Here is a 22,605-nt window from a genome sequence, read left to right as displayed (position 1 = left end):
CTGAACTCATAACCCATAATTTAATTTAATTAAAAAGACGCGTTGCAATTATGTCTAGTGTATTTTTAGTATTTACATTGTTGTAAGAAAATGAACACACATACACACATATATGTATATATATATATATATATATATATGTAATATTAATGTGAACATTTACATCCATTTATATATGTATCTTATTGTTACAATGACAATAAATTAAAAATGTTCAAAAACAGTTTATTTTGCCTTCCTCAAGCACATACATATAATTCTTATATAAACATACAAAATTATAAAATATCGGCAACATTATCTTAATGTGTTTTTAGTACCTAAAATTTTAATTTCGTTGAAAATCATTCTGTTAAATTTTATACATTTTACTTTTTTATTTATTAATATTTAAAAAATTTTTTTTATATATTTATCAATTTGTTTGAGTAAACGAATGTTCGCCCCAATTCATTTGAATATAAAAATTAACTACAGATTTTAACTGATAAGAGTGTAAATGTTTTATCTGTCTTTAAATATTTGTATAAACAATTTTTAGTTCACTAATTTTCAAGTACATCAACAATAATTTGAGACTATTAATAACTTTTTTGAAAAGTGGTGTTTCTCAACCATGTTATGAAATTAATTTTAAGTGAGATTATCCTATATGTCGTCATTAGAATATACATTGACGATTATTGCCACAATTGGATCTGGTACTACTGTTGTATAATAAGGGGACAGGCTGAAGAAATCGGAGAGGCAAGCCAAGAACGTGATATGAGGGTCACGTTTCAACCATGACAACATGGAATGTTGCACGAGCGTCACTGAGCGTCACCTGAGCTAGTGACACACATTTTGGAACGCGGTTATGTTTCAAGGCCAAACAAACAAAAGGAAATTGGCCTACAATCGAAAATAATAACATCAACAAATATTTCATAACCAGATCGGAATGCAGTTGACATTCGCAGCTGGCTAGAGAAACGTGACCGATATCAATATAAACAAAGATGTTTTGGTTTTCAGGAGAAAGAAGCGGCCGACGCGGTGAGATCGTCTGTCATCTGTCAACACCCTCCCCCCGCCACGCCACCTATCTCTAACAACACTCTCTCTCCTCGCTAGTGGAGTCAATGACAACCGACAAAAGTGTAAAGAAAGATTGTTGAAAATAAACTCGGGTTCTTTTGTAAACAGTCGAGTCTTTTAGTTGTCATTCAAAATATACACTCGTCGGTAAACTTGTCCGGCGACCATTTTGTCCACGCAGTTATATAGACTGAGTGCACACAACGCAACACTACTATAATAACTAAATTCGTTTAGAAAAAGATTAAAAAGAGTCTCCAATCTGCATCCCATCGTCACAATTTTCAGTCTAATTTTTCAACTAATCTAATTGAATGTGCTCTAATGGATATTGTAGCCCCTAAACGTACATAATTCTACTTAACCAAGAAGCAGCAAAATGCAACCCCTTCTTTAGGTGTGTCAGAAACTTCGTGAAAAATATTAACTAATTTGACTCCCTGTCTTTTCAAGCTTAGAACTACTCGAAAAATTTTATTCAAAACCCTAATTTTTTTTCAATTAAACGAGCTAGGACCAAGGTTTCATTTAAAAAAATACAAACAACGTGCTTTTATTTAAAAAAAAAAAAAGGTTTTACACTTCGGACTTTACAGGTAAATCTTCAAAAAACTATTCTGTTTTTTAATTTGAATATATTATTTATTGATCTTTTATCTTCAATTTTTGATATGTAAAACGTTAGCACATAAATTAATTATTTACTTTTTAATAGACATTTCAAAATAGGGGGCGTTAATTAAAAAAAACGTTTGTCTGAAATATTATATTCATTAAAAAATATCCGTTCACTCATAATCCGTCTGAACGTAAAACTATTTGAAACGACATGTGTTTTAGTTATAAACATTTTAATGTTTAATCTTTAAATATTAGCAACAAAAATAGTTTAATTACTATAAACAGAAAGTAAACATTTAATCTAACAATATTATTCATTAAGGAAAACAACTATCGCATGTAGATTGGTGTTGGCATTTTCTTTCCGCTTTGCAACTACCTTTTTATATTTCTTCATGTATTTCTAAAATTTTCCAGCCATTATTTTTGGGAAAAATATCCGTTTCGATCCAATTTAGCTTAACATTAAATTGTTTGTAACAACATGCGTTTACCTTATTAGCGTTTAATGCTTTATTTTTTCAGTATGTTAAGCATCATGGTTCAACTGTGCTCTAAACAGTAACATTTATTTCGAATGTAACCCAGTCAGATCAAAGAAGTTATTGTTGATTTTACACGTCGGGCTTTCCTACCTCAAATTTAAATGCCCTCCCTCGTTAATATTAAGGTTATTTTTTAGAAAGCTGGGACTTACATAGGCAAGGATGTCCTTGCTAACTAACTTGTTCTTCCACCTGACAATACGATAAACAAAATTTTATAGTTTAGACAAAAAATAAATAAATTTAAAAAATAGTAAAAGGCAAAACTATCATATTCCAAAAAATGTTACTGAAAGCGAGAAAATACTCTTCTACATAGGTGGATAAGTTTTTAGTGCGTTTTATACTTATTTTGAAGCGTTTATTTACAGTGAAAAAATTAGTTATGAGTTTACGTTAGAACAAGAAAAAATGGCTATGATCATCTAGATTGTCTGACAATCGTTTAAAAATCGAAAATTAAACAAAAATATCACGGTGACATTTACAGTATATATTGTTTATTAATTTTTTAAATGACTGTACAGAACAAAGTGGTCATTTTACATAACATTTATATAAGAAAGTGATAATATATATATGCATGCATTCTCCTTGACCGCCTGCTCATCCTCACAGAGGACGCCCTGCCAGAGACCCAGTGCGGGTTTCGATCTTCCCGGGGGACAGTGGACCTGATTTTCTGTGTAAGGCAACTGCAGGAGAAAAGCCTTGAACAGGAACAGCCCATGATGTTCGTCTTTTGGGATCTTAAAAAGGCATTTGATAAAGTCCCTGACCTGCCATGTGGGCTGACCTCGCGAGATATGGTTGTCCATCTGACTTCGTTGAACTGGTGCGTGCCCTCCATGATGGAATGATGGGAAGAGTTTGTCTTTCAGACCCATTCCCCATCAACGGTGGTCTGAAACAGGGGTGTGTTTTGGCTCCGTGTTTCTCGCTGTACATCGCAGCAATGCTCAGCGAGATTCCACCAGACACACGCTCAATTGGCCTGCAATTTCACTTGGATGGAGGAATTTTCAACCTCGCATGACTCCGTGCCAAAACCAAAACCACCTTATGCGAAGTGTGAGAACTACAATATGCTGATAACAACGCCACTCCAGGTCAGACGGCAGATGACCTGCATTCGTTAGTAGACGCATATAACTCTGCATCTGAAAGATTTGGGATGCAGGTAAACACTGTCCGTGGCTCTTCCACCATAGAATCGGACTGTATAGCCATGTATCACATAGGTACCCACCCACCTGACGACAGGACCCAATGCTCGGATACGATTAGGAGCCGACGACGACGTTGCCTTTTATTAGCCAAGCATGTGCAGCTGCTTACCAATCAACAAACTGATGAAAAAAAACTGCTAACTTCTTCAACGAGAAATTTCGTTGCTATTCTGTGCAATGATTTTTTCATACCGGAAATTGAACAAACGATATCATCAGTAATCTAAGTGTTATTCCAGGCTGACATTATTTGTTTTCGGTGTATATTAAGATATATTCAATATCTACCTTAGCTCTGCGCTTATTTTCGTTATCCTTCACATCTCAACCGACATTCCCTTGAAGCGTGTTTGAATATATATGGAATTTGCTTTATTAGATATATTTGTCAGATAGTTTTCGATTTTTTCTTTTTTAATTTACTTCAATAAGATTTTAAAGATCAAGGAGTTTCTTTCTGGATCTAACATTTGAATTCATTTCGATTTGCATTTATTTCGAAGTTACTCTCACCCAAACGGGATACTCTTTACTTATTTCAGAGACTATGCCATTTAAAAAGCATTATTTAGATTCTAATATTTTATTTTTTTCCTATGCTACTTAGACCATATTAATTTAAAAAGCATTATTTAGATTCTAATATTTTATTTTGTTCCTGTGCTACTTAGACCATATTTATTTGGAACGATCTTTTTTCATGTTGTTTATGAGCCTTAATATCTCACATTTCATGTTACGGTTTTGTTTTATGTTCCCTGATGTTGGACGATCTGTCAAGTTTCATCTCTCCACACATCATCCAATGTGTTTTAACACACAGTGCAAAGACTATACTAAAATTGAACATTCAGATATTTGGTCCCTCGGGCGCTAAATTATTCATCAATAACACTCTCTACTGAGTGAATATTGTATGAGTAGACTGCATTAGATATTAGGTCCCTCGGGCGCTTAATCACTTTTAAACAGTCTTCCACTCTTGGATTGAAGAATCCATTTGCTTCTCTTGTTACCTTGTTATCGATTTCTATTTCTTTCGTTTTCTTTTTGGCATTTTTTGTTGCTGATTCATCATATCTGCAGCATTTATTATTCATCAATAACACTTGAACACTTTCTACTGAGTGAATTTTGTATGAGTAGATTGCATTTTCATATCTGTTAAACTTGTGAAGTACTTTCTCTTGCTTAATATGGTCTCTCATCATTTCCATCTATTCATCTATTTAACTTTTAAAGTACTTACTCTTGATTACTATCTCATCATTTCATTTTAATATCTGTTAAACTTTTGAAGCACTTACCCTTGATTACTATGGCCCCTTATCATTTCATTTTCATATCTGTTAAACTTTTTAAATACTTACCCTTGATTACTAAGTTGGCCAATATGCCTGGTTTATTCCAGTGTGGACTAGACTTCCTTCTTTTTGTGTTAAGCACATGCGTTAACCGAATATGGCTTTTGTTTATAAAAATAGAAATATTAAAATAGTGAAAAAGAATACAAATTTTCGACTTTTTATTTTATGAAATCCAGTGTTTCCCTAATTAGAACTAATATTTCATTTCATTGCGATTAAAATTGAACAGCAGAATCAAATGACACAATCCTAGCAAATGTGTTTTATGTAATACTGTCTAGCTTAACGGTCTCATATGAATAAATGTGAATTCTTATATTAATACTATAAACATATTTTGAACGTTTTTAATAATTGTCTTTTTATGTTGCACAAAACATGATTGAAAAGAAAGACTATTTTCATATTCTGCAAAATTATGCCTTTTCACTCGTGTGAGTTTTCATATGTTTGACTAACGTTGATTTTTGAGAACAAGAATATCCACAAACTTCACAAGTATGTGGCTTTTCCCCGGTGTGAATTCTCATATGTCTTACTAACGATGATTTCTGAGAAGTAGAATATTCACAAACTTCACAAGTATGTGGCTTTTCCCCAGTGTGAGTTCTTATGTGTCTCACTAACATTGATGTCTTAGAAGAGGAATATCCACACAATTCACAAGAATGTGGCTTTTCCCCAGTGTGAATTCTAATATGTACAACTAAGTCTGATTTTAAAGAACAAGAATATCCACACACTTCACAAGAATATGGCTTTTCCCCAGTGTGAGTTCTTATATGTCTTACTAACGATGATTTTTGAGAACAAGAATATCCACACACTTCACAAATATGTGGCTTTTCCCCAGTATGAGTTCTCATATGTCTTACTAAATTTGACTTTTCAGAAGAAAAATATCCACACTCTTTACAAGAATGTAGCATTTTTCTATTTTTAATTACTTTAGTTTATTAAAAAATCAGCTAACAATTATTTCGTAAAGATTTGGATTTTTATGATTAAATTTATGTTTTTTTTAAATTTTTTTGTATTTTTTGTTGTTTAGTCATTTGGGAAGGTGATATCAATAATGAGCACAAGTCTTAATTTCCAGATCAAGAGTATCCACACACTTTACAAATTATCTTATTTGTACAAGCTGACGACTGGACTCTTTATCAACTGTTGAACATATATTCATATATATTCCAACCAGATCTTTTTTTAATGCTTCGGAATGTCACCACATTACAAAACCAATGCCTTTCTCTCTTTGTTAAATTTTCTCATTAATTTGTACGAGCTGAGGATGAGGCTTTATATCAAATGTTAAACATATAAGATGTTTTTATAGAATTGTATTCGATTTTTTCTTTTATAAAGCCACATAATTTTTTCTGTAATTTGTGATTCGATCTTTTATGACGTTTTGATTTATGTTAACACATATTTAACAAAAAATTGATATTACCTTTAAGATGTGTTATGTTTTTATCACTGTTTCAAAGTTCGTTGAATAGTTGAGTCCAGTATAGAAATCGTCTCAGAGATATCGCCGCACTCTTCCAATTAACATAACAAGTGTTAATGGAATAATGTTTAAAGATAATGTTACCCCATTAAAATTCAATCAGGAACATCTGTAAAAAATAATGAAATGTGCTGATTCAACTTCAACAACTATGTTTGTGTTAAGGCTCAAAAAGGGTTTTAAATGTAGCAAGTACTTTAGTGGAATGCTATTTGATAAACTCATAGCGATGGTATTCCCTTTCACATACATGCATTATGACCAACGTGATGATCAGTAAAATTGAACTTACTTCTTGTGATGTTACGATCAGGATTCGGTTCTGGGCTTCGGGAAGGAGTGAGACACTCGCTTGACACCAGCACGTTTCAGACCTCTTCTTTTCCAATCGACCACATCTGACTTCTTGCCACCAATGTCACACCGTACAATGTGAACACCAGCAACACAAAATACTTTTCAAGAGATGTTCAAGACTCTTTTCGTTTTGTGTTCCTTGCAGGAAATTTTTCCTGGCTTTTATATCCTCCTATCAAAAAAATATTTGGAAGCGACAATAAAAAAAATAGCTTCTCCCATCATGCACTGCCTTCTCAAGATGCTCTTCGAGTATATAAATGAGCTAGCCATCCTTTCCTTCTTCTTTCCCAAAGAGCGATGCGGATACGCCCGGTCCGTCGTATATTACTTATTTCTCTTGTTTCTAACCATAACCCAACCTTAAACGGCACCTTTTCTTTTTTCCTTTCGCATATGCCCCACCTCTCTCTCTCTCTCTCTCTCTCTCTCTCTCTCTCTCTCTCTTTCTCTCTCTGACACACAGTTTTTTTTATTTGAAAATCCAACTGTATCTCATTTGCATATTTCCCCAGATCTAGTAACCTCAGATGACTATCAGTCCATAAATGGAAGAGCAGAATTTTTCCTTTCTTTCTTCCTTTCCTGAAACAGACGGTGTTGTACGACTTTCTAATCACAATTTAAATTGCTATAAACAGATAAAATACAATTACCCGAACCTATCATTTACGTTTTAAATAAACTTTGATACCGGCATCTTTATTTGAAAAAAACAAAATTTATTTTTTCTTCTCATATATTTCTCAATTGTCAATCTATTATTCCAAGCTAATAATTATTTGATGAGAAATATTGGTGCATCTCTAATTCAGCTGAACATTGAAATTATTTGTAACAACATACTTTTAACTTATCAGCGTTTAAATGTTTTATCTTTAAATGTCAGTATCGACCAATGCCTTTCATAAGGGTGTTGCCATATTGCCAGGTGGTTGTAATTATTAAAAGAGTCCTGAATACCAATATTGTCATTAATTATCCTCTTTACTGTTTGTCCGATAAAATCTTTAAATGGTCTTTAAACTGAAGTAATGCAAATAACGTCTGCCTGTGCTTCGTAAACCATGTGTTAATGAACTCTGCAATCATGTTGAAGTTAAAATTGGACCACCATTTTGAAAGAGACTTTAAATGTTTTATTTTCATAGAATAAACGTTTTTTGCAAATTGAACGGATGCTTTAAATAAAAGTTTGTTTAGATGTTGACAAAGCCTAATTATCTTTTTCAGCTGCCATTAACCATTTTGCATGTTGTTTATGAAGTGCAGGCTGGGATGTGACACAAATGTTTATAAAGTATATACATAAGTATTGTATTGAGATAGTTCTGATCTTTGGCATAAAGTTTTAGATTTGGTTTATTAAGCGCTATTTAGAATGATATAACATTATATTATCAGTGAAGTACAAGCTGTTTCAAGAAAAGACTATTATAATGACGTTATAATATCAGTGAAGTACACACTGTTTAAAGAAAAGGCTATGGTAATGACGTTATAATATGAGTGAAGTATAAGCTGTTTTAAGAAAAGACTATTATAATGACGTTATAATATCAGTGAAGTATTAGCTGTTTAGAGAAAAGACTATTATAATGACGTTATAATATCAGTGAAGTATGAGCTGTTTAGAGAAAAGACTCTTATATTCTTAATGTGTAAAGTGTGTGTAGCAATTACCAAATCGAATAAACCTACAAATTAAGTGAGATGAAGAAAGATATGATTATGATTTTTGTCTGACGCATCTACGCTTATCTGATACAGAAAATGAACTAAATTCTTTGGTACTTTAGGAGTTGTATTTCCCCTTCACGGAATGATAAATCAGTATTATTTTGCGGTTTTGTTAGGTGATTATTTGCTTCGTTCACACTTCTATCTTGCTTGAGAAGCATGAATGCATTAATTTAGCAAAAGTTGTTCTGGGAAGAGACAAGTGTTTTTGATATTGCAAGATGGCTTCAACGACATTATCATTGTATAGAGTGTATAGAATTATTCTCTTTGTTATTTTTGCAGCATTTTAATTGAGGGTATGCAACTTATATATAAGGAAGTGCTGAAATATGTTGAAATTCAAATTGCAATAACAATTTTAAGGATTTTTAGCTATTTTGTTTACATTTGCTGTTCGCAATTTTACACTTTAATCTACGTTATTTTCTGTCACAAAAATAATGGTAGTAGGAAGGAAGGCTCGAACCCGTACCTTGAAGGAGAAATAGAATGAGATAAAAAATGTGACGTCTTTGCAGTTACGACCACCGCCCAAACGACAGTGACGTAGGTTTAAATTAAGGCTAGTCAATCGAAAAGAGGGGATCACTTTTGAAAATATCGGTGAAAAAGCGAACCCTCAATGCAAAAAAAGTGCCCAGTTGAGGATGAAAAATTAATGTTTTTAGCTAATTTTTCCGTATTTGTCGTCTGAAGAGTCGAACTTCAACACGATACTGATCTTGTAAAAATCTGTCGGTTCTGTCGAAAGTTTTAGGCAGAGATGCAAACATACATACATAGTTATATATTGGTGGCTAAAATTTTAGACCAAAACCGATTTAAAAGCTTGCCCTATCTATTATTATTATTATTATTATTATTTCGAGTAAAATTATTGTGTATATGGTAATTATTATTATTATTATTCCGAGTTAAATTATTGTGTATATGGTAATTACTATTATTTCGGGTTAAATTATTGTGTATATGGTAATTATTATCATTTTGAGTTTAATTATTGTGTATATAGTGATTATAATTATTACGAGTTAAATTATTGTGTATATGGTAAATATTATTTTGAATTAAATTATTGTGCATATGGTAATTATTATTATTTTTAGTTAAATTATTGTGTATGTGGTAATTACTATTATTTCGAGGTAAATTGTTGTGTATGTGGTAATTATTATTATTTCGAGTTAAATTATTGTGTATGTGGTAATTATTAATATTTTTAGGTAAAATAATGTGTATATGGCAATTATTATTATTTAGAGTTAAATTATTGTGTATATGGTGATTATTATAATTTAAAGTTGAATTATTATGTATATGGTAATTATCATTTTGATTAAAATTATTGTGTATATGGTAAATATTATTATTCGAGTTACATTATTGTGTATATGGAAATTATTATTTCGAGTTAAATTATTGTGCATATGATTATAATTATTTTGAGTTAAATTAATGTGTATACTATAATTATTATTTTTAGTTACATAATTGTGTATATTGTAATTATAATTATTTTGAGTTAAATTAATGTGTATATGGTAATTATTATTATTTCGAGTTTAATTATTGTGTATATGGTATTTATTATTATTTCGAGTAAAATTATTGTGTATATTGTAATTATTATTATTTCGAGTAAAATTATTGTGTATATGGTAATTATTATTATTTCGAGTTTAATTATTGTGTATATGGTATTTATTATTATTTAGAGTTAAATTATTGTGTATATAGTAATTATTATTATTTCAGGTTAAATTATTCTGTATATGGTAATTATTATTATTTCGAGGTAAATTATTTTGAATGTGGTAATTATTATTTCGAGTTAAATTATTGTGTATATGGTAATTATTATTATTTCGAGTTTAATTATTGTGGATATTGTCATTATTATCATTAAAAGTAAAATTATTGTGTATATGGTTATTATTATTATTTCGAGATGAATTATTGTGTATATTGTAATTATTATTACTCGAGTTAAATTATTCTGTATATGTAAATTATTATTTTGAATAAAATTATTGTGTATATGTTAATTATTATTTCGAATAAAATTATTGTGCATATGGTAATTATTATTATTATTTTGAGTTAAATTATTGTTTATATGGTAATTATAATTTTGATTTAAATTATTGTGTCTATCGTAATTATTACTTTGAGTTAAATTATTGTGTATCAGGTAATAATTATTATTTCAAGTTAAATTATTGTGTATATGGTAATTATTTTTATTTCACGTAAAATTATTTTGTATATGGTAATTATTATTATGTCAAGTTTAATTATTGTGTATATGGTAATTATTATTATTCCGAGTTTAATTATTGTGTATATGGTAATTATTATTGTTTCGAGTTAAATTATTATGTATATGGTCATTATTATTATTTCAAGATAAATTATTGTGTATATGTGTATTATTATTTATTCGAGTTTAATTATTGTGTATATGTTAATTATTATTTTGAATAAAATTATTGTGTATATGGTAATTATTATTATTTCCAGTTAAATTATTGTGTACATGGTAATTATTATTTTGAGTAAAATTATTGTGTATAAGTTAATTATTATTATTTCAAGTACAATTATTGTGTATATGGTAATTATTATTTCGAGTTAAATTATTGTGTATATAGTAATTATTATTATTTCGAGTAAACTTGTTGTTTATATGGTGATTATTATTATTTTTAGTTAAATTATTGTGTACATCGTAATTATTATTTCGAGTTAAATTTTTGTGGATGTGGTAATTATTATTACTTCGAGTTAAATTATTGTGTTTATGGTAACTATAATTATTTTGAGTTAATTTATTGTGTATGTGGTAATTATTATTATTTCGAGATAACTTATTGTGTATATTGTAATTATTATTATTTTCAGTTACATTATCGTGTATATGGTAAACATTATTATTATTTCGAATTAAATTATTGTGTATATGGTAATTAGTATTATTTCGAGTTAAATTATTGTGTATATGGTAATTATTATTATTTCACGTTTAATTATTGTGTGTATAGTGATTATTATCATTACAAGTTAAATTATTGTGTATATGGTAATTATTATTTCGAGTTAAATTATTGTGTATGTTGTAATTATTATTATTTTGATTTAAATTATTGTGTATATGGTAATAATTATTATTTCGAGTTACATTATTGTGTATATTGTAATTATTATTATTTTGAGTTAAATTAATGTGTATATGGTAATTATTATTATTTTGAGTTACATAATTGTGTATATGGTAATTATATTTATTTGGAGTTAAATTATTGTATATGCGGTAATTATTATTATTTTGAGTGTAATTATTGTGTATATGGTATTTATTATCATTTCGAGTAAAATTATTGTGTATATAGTAATTTTTATTATTTAAGGTAAAATTATTCTGTATCTGGTATTTATTATTTCGAGGTAAATTATTTTGTATGTGGTAATTATTATAATTTCCAGTTAAATTATTGTGTATATGGTAATTATTATAATTTCGAGTTTAATTATTGTGGATATGGTCATTATTATCATTCAAAGTAAAGTTATTGTGTATATGGTTATTATTATTATTTCGAGATGAATTATTGTGTATATGTAAATTATTATTTCGAATATAATTATTGTGTATATGTAAATTATGATGTTGAATAAAATTATTGTGTATATGGTAATTATTATTTTTAATTAAATTATTGTGCATATGGTAATTATTATTATTTTGAGTTAAATTATTGTTTATATCGTAATTACAATTTTGATTTAAATTATTGTGTCTATGGTAATTATTACTTTGAGTTAAATTATTGTTTATCAGGCAATTATTATTATTTCGAGTTTAATTATTATGTATATGGTAATTATTATTATTTCAAGATAAATAATTGTGTATATGGTAATTATTATAATTTCACGTAAAATTATTTTGTATATGGTAATTATTATTATGTCAAGTTTCATTATTGTGTATATGGTAATTATTATTATTTTGAGTTAAATTATTGTGTATATGTATATTATTATAATTTCGAGTTAAATAATAGTGTATATGGTAATTATTATTATTTCGAGTTACATTATTGTGTATATGGTAATTATTATTATTTTAAGATAAATAATTGTGTAAATGGTAATTAATATTATTTCGAGTTAAATTATTGTGTATATGTTTATTATTATTTTGAATAAAATTATTGTCTATATGGTAATTATTATTATTTCGAGTTTAATTATTGTGTATATGATTATTATTATTTGGAGTTAAATTATTGTGTATATGGAAATTATTATTTAGAGTTAAATTATTGTGTATATGGTAATTATTATTTTAAGATAAATTATTTTGTATAAGGTAATTATTATTATTTCAAGTTACATTATTTTTTATATGGTAATTATTATTTCAAGTTAAATTATTGTGTATATAGTAATTATTATTATTTCGAGTAAACTTGTTGTTTATATGGTGATTATTATTATTTTGAGTAAAATTATTGTGTACATCGTAATTATTATTTCGAGTTGAATTATTGTGTATGTGGTAATTATTATTTCGAGTTAAATTATTGTGTATATGGTAATTATAATTATTTTAAGTTAATTTATTGCGTATGTCATAATTATTATTATTTCGAGTTAACTTATTGTGTATATTGTAATTATCATTAATTTCAGTTTAATCATCGTGTATATGGTAAACATTATTATTATTTCGAATTAAATTATTGTGTATATGGTAATAAGTATTATTTCGAGTTAAATTATTGTATATATGGTAATTATTATTATTTCAAGTTTAATTAGTAATTATTATTTTTTCGAATTAAATAATTGTGTATATGGTAATTAATATTATTTCGAGTTAAATTATTGTTTACATCGTTATTATTATTTTGAGTTAAATCATTGTGTATGTGGTAATTATTATTACTTCGAGTTAAATTATTGTGTATATGGTAATCATAATTATTTTGAGTTAATTCATTGTGTATGTAGTAATTATTATTATTTCAAGTTAAATTATTGTGTATATTGTAATTATTAGTAATTTCAGTTAAATTATGTATATGGGAAATATTATTATTATTTCGAATTAAATTATTTTGTATACGGTAATTATTATTATTTACAGTTTAATTATTGTGTATATGGGAATTTTTATTATTTTGAGTGAAATTACTGTTTATATGGTAATGATAATTATTTAGAGTTAACTTATTGTGTATATGGTAATTATTATTTCGAATTCAATTATTGTGTATATGGTAGGTATTATTATTTTGAATTAAATTATTGTGTATTTGGTAATTATTATTTCGAGTTCAATTATTGCATATATGGTAATTATTATTTTTTCTAGATAAATTATTGTGTATATGGTAATTATTATTATTTCGAGTTAATTATTTTTGTACATGGTAATTATGATTATTTCGAGTAAAATTATTTTTGTATATGGTAATTATTATTATTTTGAGTAAAATTATTGTGTATGTTGTAATTATTAGTATTTTGAATTAAATTGTGGTGTATATGGTCATTATAATTATTTTGAGTAAAATTGTTGTGTATATGGGGATTATTATAATTTTGAGTTAAATGCTTGTGTATATGGCCATTATTATTATTATTATTATTATTTCGAGTTAAATTATTGGGTATATTCTAATTATTATTACTTCGAGTTAAATTATTGTGTATATAGTAATTATACTTGTTCTGAATTAAATAATTGTGTATATGGTAATTAATATTATTTCGAGTTTAATTATTGTTTACATGGTTATTATTATTTTGAGTTAAATTATTGTGTATGTGGTAATTATTATTATTTCAAATCAAATTATTGTTTATATGGTAATTATTATTATTTCGAATCAAATTATTGTTTATATGGTAATTATTATTATTTCGAGTTAAATTATTGTGTATATGGTAATCATCATTATTTCGAGTTAAATTGTTGTGTATATGGAAATTACCATTGTTTTGAGTATAATTGTGTATGTGGTGATTATTATTCTTTTGAGTTATATTATTGTGTATATGGTAATTATTACTATTTCGAATTAAATTATTGGGTATATGGTTATTATTATTGTGTTGAGTTAAAATATTGTGTATGTGGTAATTATCATTATTTCTACTCAAATTATTGTTTATATGGTAATTATTATTATTTTTAGTTAAATTATTGTGTATATGGTTCATATCATTATTTAAAGTTAATTTATTGTGTAGATGGTAATCATCATTATTTCGAGTTAAATTGTTGTGTATATGGAAAATACTATTATTTTGAGTATAATTATTTTGTATATAGTGATTATTAATATTTTGAGTTAAATTATTGTGTATATCGTAATTATTATTATATCGGGTTAAATTATTGTGTATATTGTAATTATTATTAATTTCAGTTAAATTATCGTGTATATGGGAAATATTATTATTATTTCGAATTAAATTATTTTGTATGTGGTAATTATTATTATTTCGAGTTAATTATTGTGTATATGGTAATTATTATTATTTCAAGTTTAATTATTGTGTATATGGGAATTATTATTATTTTGAGTTAAATTACTGTGTATATGGTAATTATTATTTTTTTGAGTTGACTTATTGTATATATCGTAATTATTATTTAGAATTAAATTATTGTGTATATGGTAGGTATTATTATTTTGAATTAAATTATTGTGTATTTGGTAATTATTATTATGTTGAGTTCAATTATTGCGTATATGGTAATTATTATTTTAACTAGTTAAATTATTGTGTATATTGTAATCATAATTATTTCGAGTTAAATTATTTTTTATATGGTAATTATTATTATTTCGAGTAAAATTATTTTTGTAGATGGTAATTATTATTAATTCGAGTTAAATTATTGTGTACGTTGTAATTATTAGTATTTTTAATTAAATTGTTGTGTATATGCTCATTATTATTATTTTGAAGAAAATTGTTGTGTATATGGTAATTATTATTATTTTGAGTTAAATTCTTGTGTATATGGCCATTATTATGATTATTATTATTATTATTATTATTATTATTTTAAGTTAAATTATTGGGTATATTCTAATTATTATTACTTCGAGTTAAATTATTGTGTATATGATAATTATAATTATTTCGAATTAAATTATTGTGTATATAGTAATTATTATTGTTTCGAATTTAATAATTGTTTATATGGTAATTAATATTATTTCGAGTTAAATTATTTTTTACATGGTTATTATTATTATATGGAGTTAAATTATTGTGTATGTGGTAATTATTATTATTTCGACTCAAATTATTGTTTATATGGTAATTATGATTATTTCGAATTAAATTATTGTGTAGATGGTAATCATCATTATTTCGAGTTGAATTGTTGTGTATACGGTTATTATTATTATTTCGAGTGACATTATTGTGTATATGAAAATTACTATTATTTTGAGTATAATTAGTGTGTATGTGGTGATTATTATTATTTTGAGGTCAATTATTGTGTATATTGTAATTATTATTATCTTGAGTGCAATTATTGTGTATATTGTTATTATTATTACTCTGAATTATTATTTACATGGTAATTTTTATTATCTTGAATTAAATTATTGTGTATATGGTAATTAAAATTGTTGGGAGTGTAATTATTGTCTATATGGTAATTATTACTATTTCGAGTTTAATTATTCGGTATATGGTTATTATTATTATTTTGAGTTTAATTGTTGTGTATATAGTAATTATTATTATTCTGAATAAAGTTATTGTGCATATGGTAATTATTATTATTTCGAGTTAAATGATTTTGTATATTGTAATTATTATCATTTCAAGTTAAAGTATTGTGTATCAGGTAATTATTATTACTTAGAGTTTAATTATGGTGTATATGGTAATTATTATTATTTCGAGTTAAATTATTGTGTATATGGTAATTATTATTATTTTAACGAAATTACTGAGTATATGGTAATTATTATTATTTCAAATTAAATTATTGTGTATATGGTAATTATATTGTTTTTGTCTTAAATAATTGTGTATATGGTAATTATTATTATTTTTAGTTGAATTATTGTGTATATGGTAATTATTATTATTTCGAATTAAATAATTGTGTATATGGAAATTATTATTATTATTAGTTAAATTATTTTGTATATGGTAATTATTATTTCGAGTTAAATTATTGTGTATATGGTAATTATTATGATTTTGAGTTAAATTATTGTGTACATGGTAATTATTATTTCGAATTAAATTATTGTGTATATGGTAATTATTATTATTGCCAGTTAAATTATTATGTATATTTTAATTATTATTATTTCGAGTTAAATTATTGTTTATATTGTAATTATTATTATTTGGAGTTAAATTATTGTGTATACGGTAATTATTTTTATTTCAAGGATAATTGTTGTGTATGTGGAAATTATTATTATTTCGAGTTAAATTATTGTGTATATGGTAATTAATGTTTCGAGTTAAATTATTGTGTATATGGTAATTAATGTTTCGAGTTAAATTAATGTGCATATGGTAATTATTATTTCGAGTTAAATTATTGTGTATATGGCAAGTATTATTTCGAGTTATATTATTGTGTATGTTGTAATTATTATTATTTTGAGTTAAATTTTTGTTTATATGGTAATTATGTTTATTTCGAGTTAAATTATTGTGTATATGGTAATTATTGTTATTTCGAGGTAAATTATTGCGTATATTGTAATTATTATTATTTCGAGTTAAATTATTGTTTATATGGTAATTATTTTGATTTTAAATTAAATTATTGTGTAAATGGTAATTAATTTTATTTCGACTCAAATTATTGTGTATATGGTAATTATTATTATTTCGAGTTAAATTATTGTGTATATGGTAATTGTTATTATGTCGAGTTTAATTATTGTTTATATGGTAATTATTATCATTTCGAGTTAAATTATTGTTTATATGGTAATTATTATTATTTCGAGTTAAATTATTGTGTGTATGGTAATTATTATTATTTCGAGTTAAATTATTGTTTATATGGTTATTATTATTATTTCGAGTTTAATGATTGTGTATATGATAATTAATATTATTTTAAATTAAATTATTTTGTAAATTGTATTTATTATTATTTCGAGTTAAATTATTGTTTATATGGTAATTATTATCATTTCGAGTTTAATTATTGTTTATATAGTAATTATTATTATTATTTCGAGTTAAATTATTATGTATATGGTAATTATTATTATTATATCGAGTTAAATAATTGTTTATATTGTAATTATTATTATTTCGAGTTAAATTATTGTGTATATTGTAATTATAATTATTTCGAGTTAAATTATTGTGTATATGGTAATTATTATTATTTTGAATTTAATTATTGTGTATATGGTAATTATTATTTCGGATTAAATTATTGTGTATATTGTAATTATTATTATTTTGAATTAAATCGTTGTGTATATGGTAATTATTATTATTTTGAGTTAAATCATTGTGTATATGGTAATTATTATTATGCTAAGTTAAATTATTGTGTATATGGTAAGTATTATAATTGTCTATGTTATCATGAGGTTTACTTAACACATTTTTTACAAAATTGTACAAAATTCTATATGTTGGTTAAAAAAAAAATAGTTTTAAGAAATTATTTTGAAATGGAAGCTTCACACATTGTTTTTATTCACGTCTATTAGCTAAATCAATATTTTTATTAGATTGCAATAAAAAAAAAACTCATTTTAATGGTTTTAATTAATTTTAAAACTTATTGGATTTTAATTTTTTTAAGTGTATAAAGAAAGAAAAATAATAACTTACCTCTCTTTTTACTGGAATTCAATTACGAAAAAAACATCGGGATAATTTCGTTTTTTTTTTTTTTTTTGTCTTCAAAATACACACATTGTTTTGTTTGTTAGGATTTCTTTAGTAAGTTGATACAATTTTTGTTTCGTGTGTCCAATTCATGAAGAAATTAAATATGTGAAAATATAAAAGAATCAAAATTAAAAGATGAAAAACACTGTTTAAACAGGAAATTATTTAAATAGAAAATCAACTGCTAAAGAACAAAGAACTTAAGGTCATCGAAATAACACGGTGTAATCATTATTTCGTTCCTTGTGTAAAAAATGTCCGTTCATTAGTTAACCGTGCCGTATTGTTCTCCTATCAAGTTTAGATTATATTTGTCAACGGCAGACTGCTCTTTACTATTTGCTCTTGCGTTTACTATTTGCTCTTACGTTTACTATTTGCTCTTACGTTTATTTTTGGCTGTGAAATTAGTTCGGTAAAGCCTAGTAAAGAGGTTTTGCTCTGTCTTCCGTTCTATGATAAAACACCGCAATTTACCAAACTAATTTTCTATTTTCTTCATGGAGGCCAGCAAGTTTTGGAAATTATGGTTCTGCAACTTTAATTACGACTAATCAACTATTGCTTTGTTAAACCTTGATAAGCTAGAAGTTATCTATTTAAACATCGGCCCCTCTGTTGCTGACGTTATCGAAGGTTGCTCTGGTTTTGAACATGCCGTGGAATTATTGAAAGGCGTTTACAACAAGTCTCCAAACGTTATTCACACTAGACATCTGTTTTCCACGCGTTTGCAACAAGAAAGCTAGTCTGTCGACCAATACCTTCAGGCCTTGAATCGACTTGCCGCTGATTGTTGTTTTAAAGACGTAACGGCCACCATTTACAGGGATGAATCTGTTCGTGATGTATTCATTTGTGGCCTCCGGTCCTCATTGATATGTGCTAGGCTCCTTGAAACAGACACTCTAACTCTCACAGAAGCTCCTCAATGTGCTAGGGCTTTAGAACAAGCTCACTTTCGCGCGGAATCGTATGCCTCTGGTTGGGGCAGTCGCTGTTACTTCTATTACGGGAACTAAAAATGTGCTGACCGATTCTGCCGAGGAGGCCACTTATATTTCTAGAAATTCTGTTCCAACTGATTCTCGAATGGAGTGTGACTCTATACAGTTCTCTGCTGTCCTTCCTGTTCGCGGCAAGTGCTATAACTGAAGAGGGCGACGTCACCTTAAGGATGACCGCATCCTTTGCCCTGCCCGCGATAAGGTATGTCAAAGCTGTGGTAAACTCGGGCATTTTTCCAAAGTTTGCCGTTCTAGTCTAATGATACCTTCACGTTCTTCTTCTGCTATCATAGGGACCCGCGCTGAAGGTGCTGATAGTTGCCTTCCTATCACCAAAACTGTGGAATTAAAAGGAAAAAGGTTAACTGCCCTTATAGACACCGGCAGTTCTGATAATTTTATCAGTGTCCGCATTGTTAAAACAATGAGACTTTCCACTTTAAAACGGAACTCCGTAATTTCTATGGCATCATCTGCCGTTTCCCTTAAACTGTCTGAATATTGCACCGAGAACATTTTCTTCAATGGTTGCGAATATAAAGAGACTGACCTTACTGTGCTTCCTGACTCCTGTATGGAGATTATACTCGGGGTGCCGTTTTTGAAACTACACTGGAGCGTTACTGTTTCTTTTGGTGGATCTCAGGATGCCTTAAAAATCTGCGGGCTTACCAAGATCAGTTGTACCCCTGTAAAATTGTTCCAAAACCTGACCCCTGATTGCAGACCCATTGCTACAAATTCTCAAAACTACCGTACGGAGAATGCCCGATTTATTGAAAAGGAAATTCTTCACCTGCTTAAGGACGACGTCATTGAAACCAGCTATTCACCGTGGCGTGCTCAAATTGCCGTAACTTCGTCGCCTAATAGGAAGAAACAACTGGTGGTTAATTTTTCCCAAGCTATTAACCGTTTCACCCTAATTGACGCGTACCCTTTGCCTCGGATTGAGGATCACGTAAACCAAATTGCCCAGTATCATATTTTTAGTACGATTGATTTGTCTAAGGCTTACTACCGAATTGAAATTTGCCCCGAAGATCGGCCCTACATGGCTTTTCAATCTGGAAATCGTTTGTATCAATTCAATCGAATACCCATGGAGTCACTAATGGGGTGTCTGCCTTTCAACGATTTATAAATTCTTTTATTTCTGAAAATAAGTTATTCAGAACTTTTTCTTATATTGATGATATTACCATTTGCGGTAAAACTCAAGAGGAGCATGACGCTAACTTGAAACGTTTCTTAAAGGCTGCCTCAACATACAACCTCGAAATAAACCGAGTAAAATCAAAGTTTTCGTTTCGCTCTATCAATTTGCTTGAATACCAAATCTGTGACGGAACTATCCAACCTGATACTGAGCGGTTGAAACCCCTTTTGAAAATGCCTCTTCCTTCGGATTTAAATTCGTTAAAAAGGTGCCTTCTTGGTATGTTTTCTTACTAAGCGAAATGGATACCTAAGTATTCATACAAAATTCGTCCCCTGGTTGAAAATAAACAATTTCCCATGCCGCCTATAGTTGTGAATTCTTTCGAGAAACTTAAGAAGGACGTCGCCAAATCATCTGATAGGCCTGTAGCGTTCTTTTCCCGCCCACTAAACCCATCGGAAGTACGACTACACATAGTTGAAAAAGAGGCTTACGCGATAGTTGAATGTGTCCGAAAATGGAGGACCCACCTTGCTAGGAAGCACTTCACTATCGTAACAGACCAGCAAGCCGTATCTTTTATGTATAAGCCAGCTAACCGAGAAAAAATTTAAAACGATAAAATCATTTGGTGGAAAATGGAGCTTCTCCCATTCTCGTATGATATAAAACACCGTCCCGGAAGTGAAAACATCGTTGTCGATGCTTTATCGAGAGTGTGAAGTGCTGCTACTTCCTCCTTGGAGGAGCTAAGGGCCATACACAGTTCATTAATACACCCTGGTATACAGCGTTTTTGGCACTTTATACGATCACAAAATATGCCATACTCAATTGATGAAGTTCGGCGTGTGACATCCGAGTGTACAACGTGCGCAAAAATAAAGCCTCAATTCTTCAGCCCTACTAAAAATACACTGATCTACGCTACTGCTCCCTTCCAGAGCCTCTCCGTAGACTTCAAGGGGCCTGTCCCAGCATCTTCGAAAGGATGTCGTTACCTATTTACTATCGTGGATGAGTACAATCGATTTCCCTTTGCAATCCCTTGCCGTGATTGTTCTTCGCAGACCGCAATCAAATGCGTGACGAACATTTTTTTCTATTTTGGACTCCCCGCTTTCATCCATTCTGATAGAGGAACATCGTTCGTATCGGAGGAGTTCAGAAATTTCCTGACTCGACTTGGGGTTGGGTTCAGTAACACTACTGCATACAACCCAAGAGGAAACAGTCAGTGCGACCGCTATAATGGTGTTATTTGGCACTCAATATTATTGGCCCTGGAATCTAAACAGCTACCCCTTAGTGCTTGGCAGGACGTTCTGCCTGATGTTTTAAATTCTATTCGCTCCTTACTATGCACTAGTACGAATGAAAGTCCCCACGAACAATTGTTCAAATTTCAAAGATGCTCTTCTACTGGTACTGCCTTACCTGTTTGGCTTTGCGAACCTGGGGGAGCTACTATTGAAACGGTTTGGCAACAGGAGCAAGTACGACCCAATCGTCGAGGTAGGGGACCTCCTCGATACCAACCCTACGCATGCGAGAATACGGCATAATGATTGCTGGGAGGATTCAGTGGCGCTAAGACATTTGGCTCGTTTTCCGCGCTCTGATGGACCTACGGTTCCTGCTTAGAATACTCGACTCGACTTTGCAAATGCAGACCCGGCCCATTTGATTGAAACAAATCCAGTTGACAATGCAACTAACCTAATACAGAAAATATAGCGAATTCGCAGAGACCGGCCAGCCCTTCGAATATTGGCCTGCTTCCACGCTGGTCTAGCCGAATCCGCAAACCAGTCCAGCGACTGGACTTATAAATAAAACACATCGCCACTTTAAAAGATAACTTTCTACTTAGAAAAGAAAAAAAATCTACACCTTGCAATCTCTCTTACTAATGGGGGGGGGAGATTGTTATATTTCCGTTAAAGTAAAAGTTTCTATGGCACGTGCTTTTGCACACGTTCCTTTTTCTTTTTAAAAGAGCTGAGTTTTTTTCTTCCTCAACATTTCATTAATAACAGCTCTTGCGTTTACTG

At 28.4% G+C, this 22,605-nt stretch overlaps 1 protein-coding gene and 1 long non-coding RNA gene across 2 annotated transcripts; one reads left to right on the top strand and one right to left on the bottom strand.

The window, feature by feature from the left end:
* Positions 1-4,985: 4,985 nt before the first annotated feature.
* LOC145271198 (uncharacterized) lies at positions 4,986-18,601 on the bottom strand. The gene is made up of 2 exons (XR_013865750.1): positions 18,323-18,601; positions 4,986-6,467 (listed from the first exon to the last, which is right to left on the bottom strand). It is a non-coding gene; the product is annotated as an uncharacterized LOC145271198 (long non-coding RNA).
* Positions 18,602-19,648: 1,047 nt separating this feature from the next.
* LOC145270281 (uncharacterized) lies at positions 19,649-20,533 on the top strand. The gene has a single exon (XM_080125925.1). It carries the CDS (start codon positions 19,649-19,651, stop codon positions 20,531-20,533), a length of 885 nt encoding a protein of 294 aa, XP_079982051.1.
* Positions 20,534-22,605: the final 2,072 nt, after the last annotated feature.

The sequence above is a fragment of the Euprymna scolopes genome, chromosome 46 (genome assembly GCF_053919585.1).
Source record: "Euprymna scolopes isolate OS-2025 chromosome 46, ASM5391958v1, whole genome shotgun sequence".
Lineage (NCBI taxonomy): Eukaryota > Metazoa > Mollusca > Cephalopoda > Sepiida > Sepiolidae > Euprymna > Euprymna scolopes.
Note: the sequence above shows the minus strand (reverse complement) of the source record. Positions and strands in the feature narration are given on the sequence as shown.

Bases quoted from the DNA above. Each gene is read 5' to 3' on its own strand.
- LOC145270281 (XM_080125925.1), top strand. From the start codon at position 19,649: ATGATACCTTCACGTTCTTCTTCTGCTATCATAGGGACCCGCGCTGAA.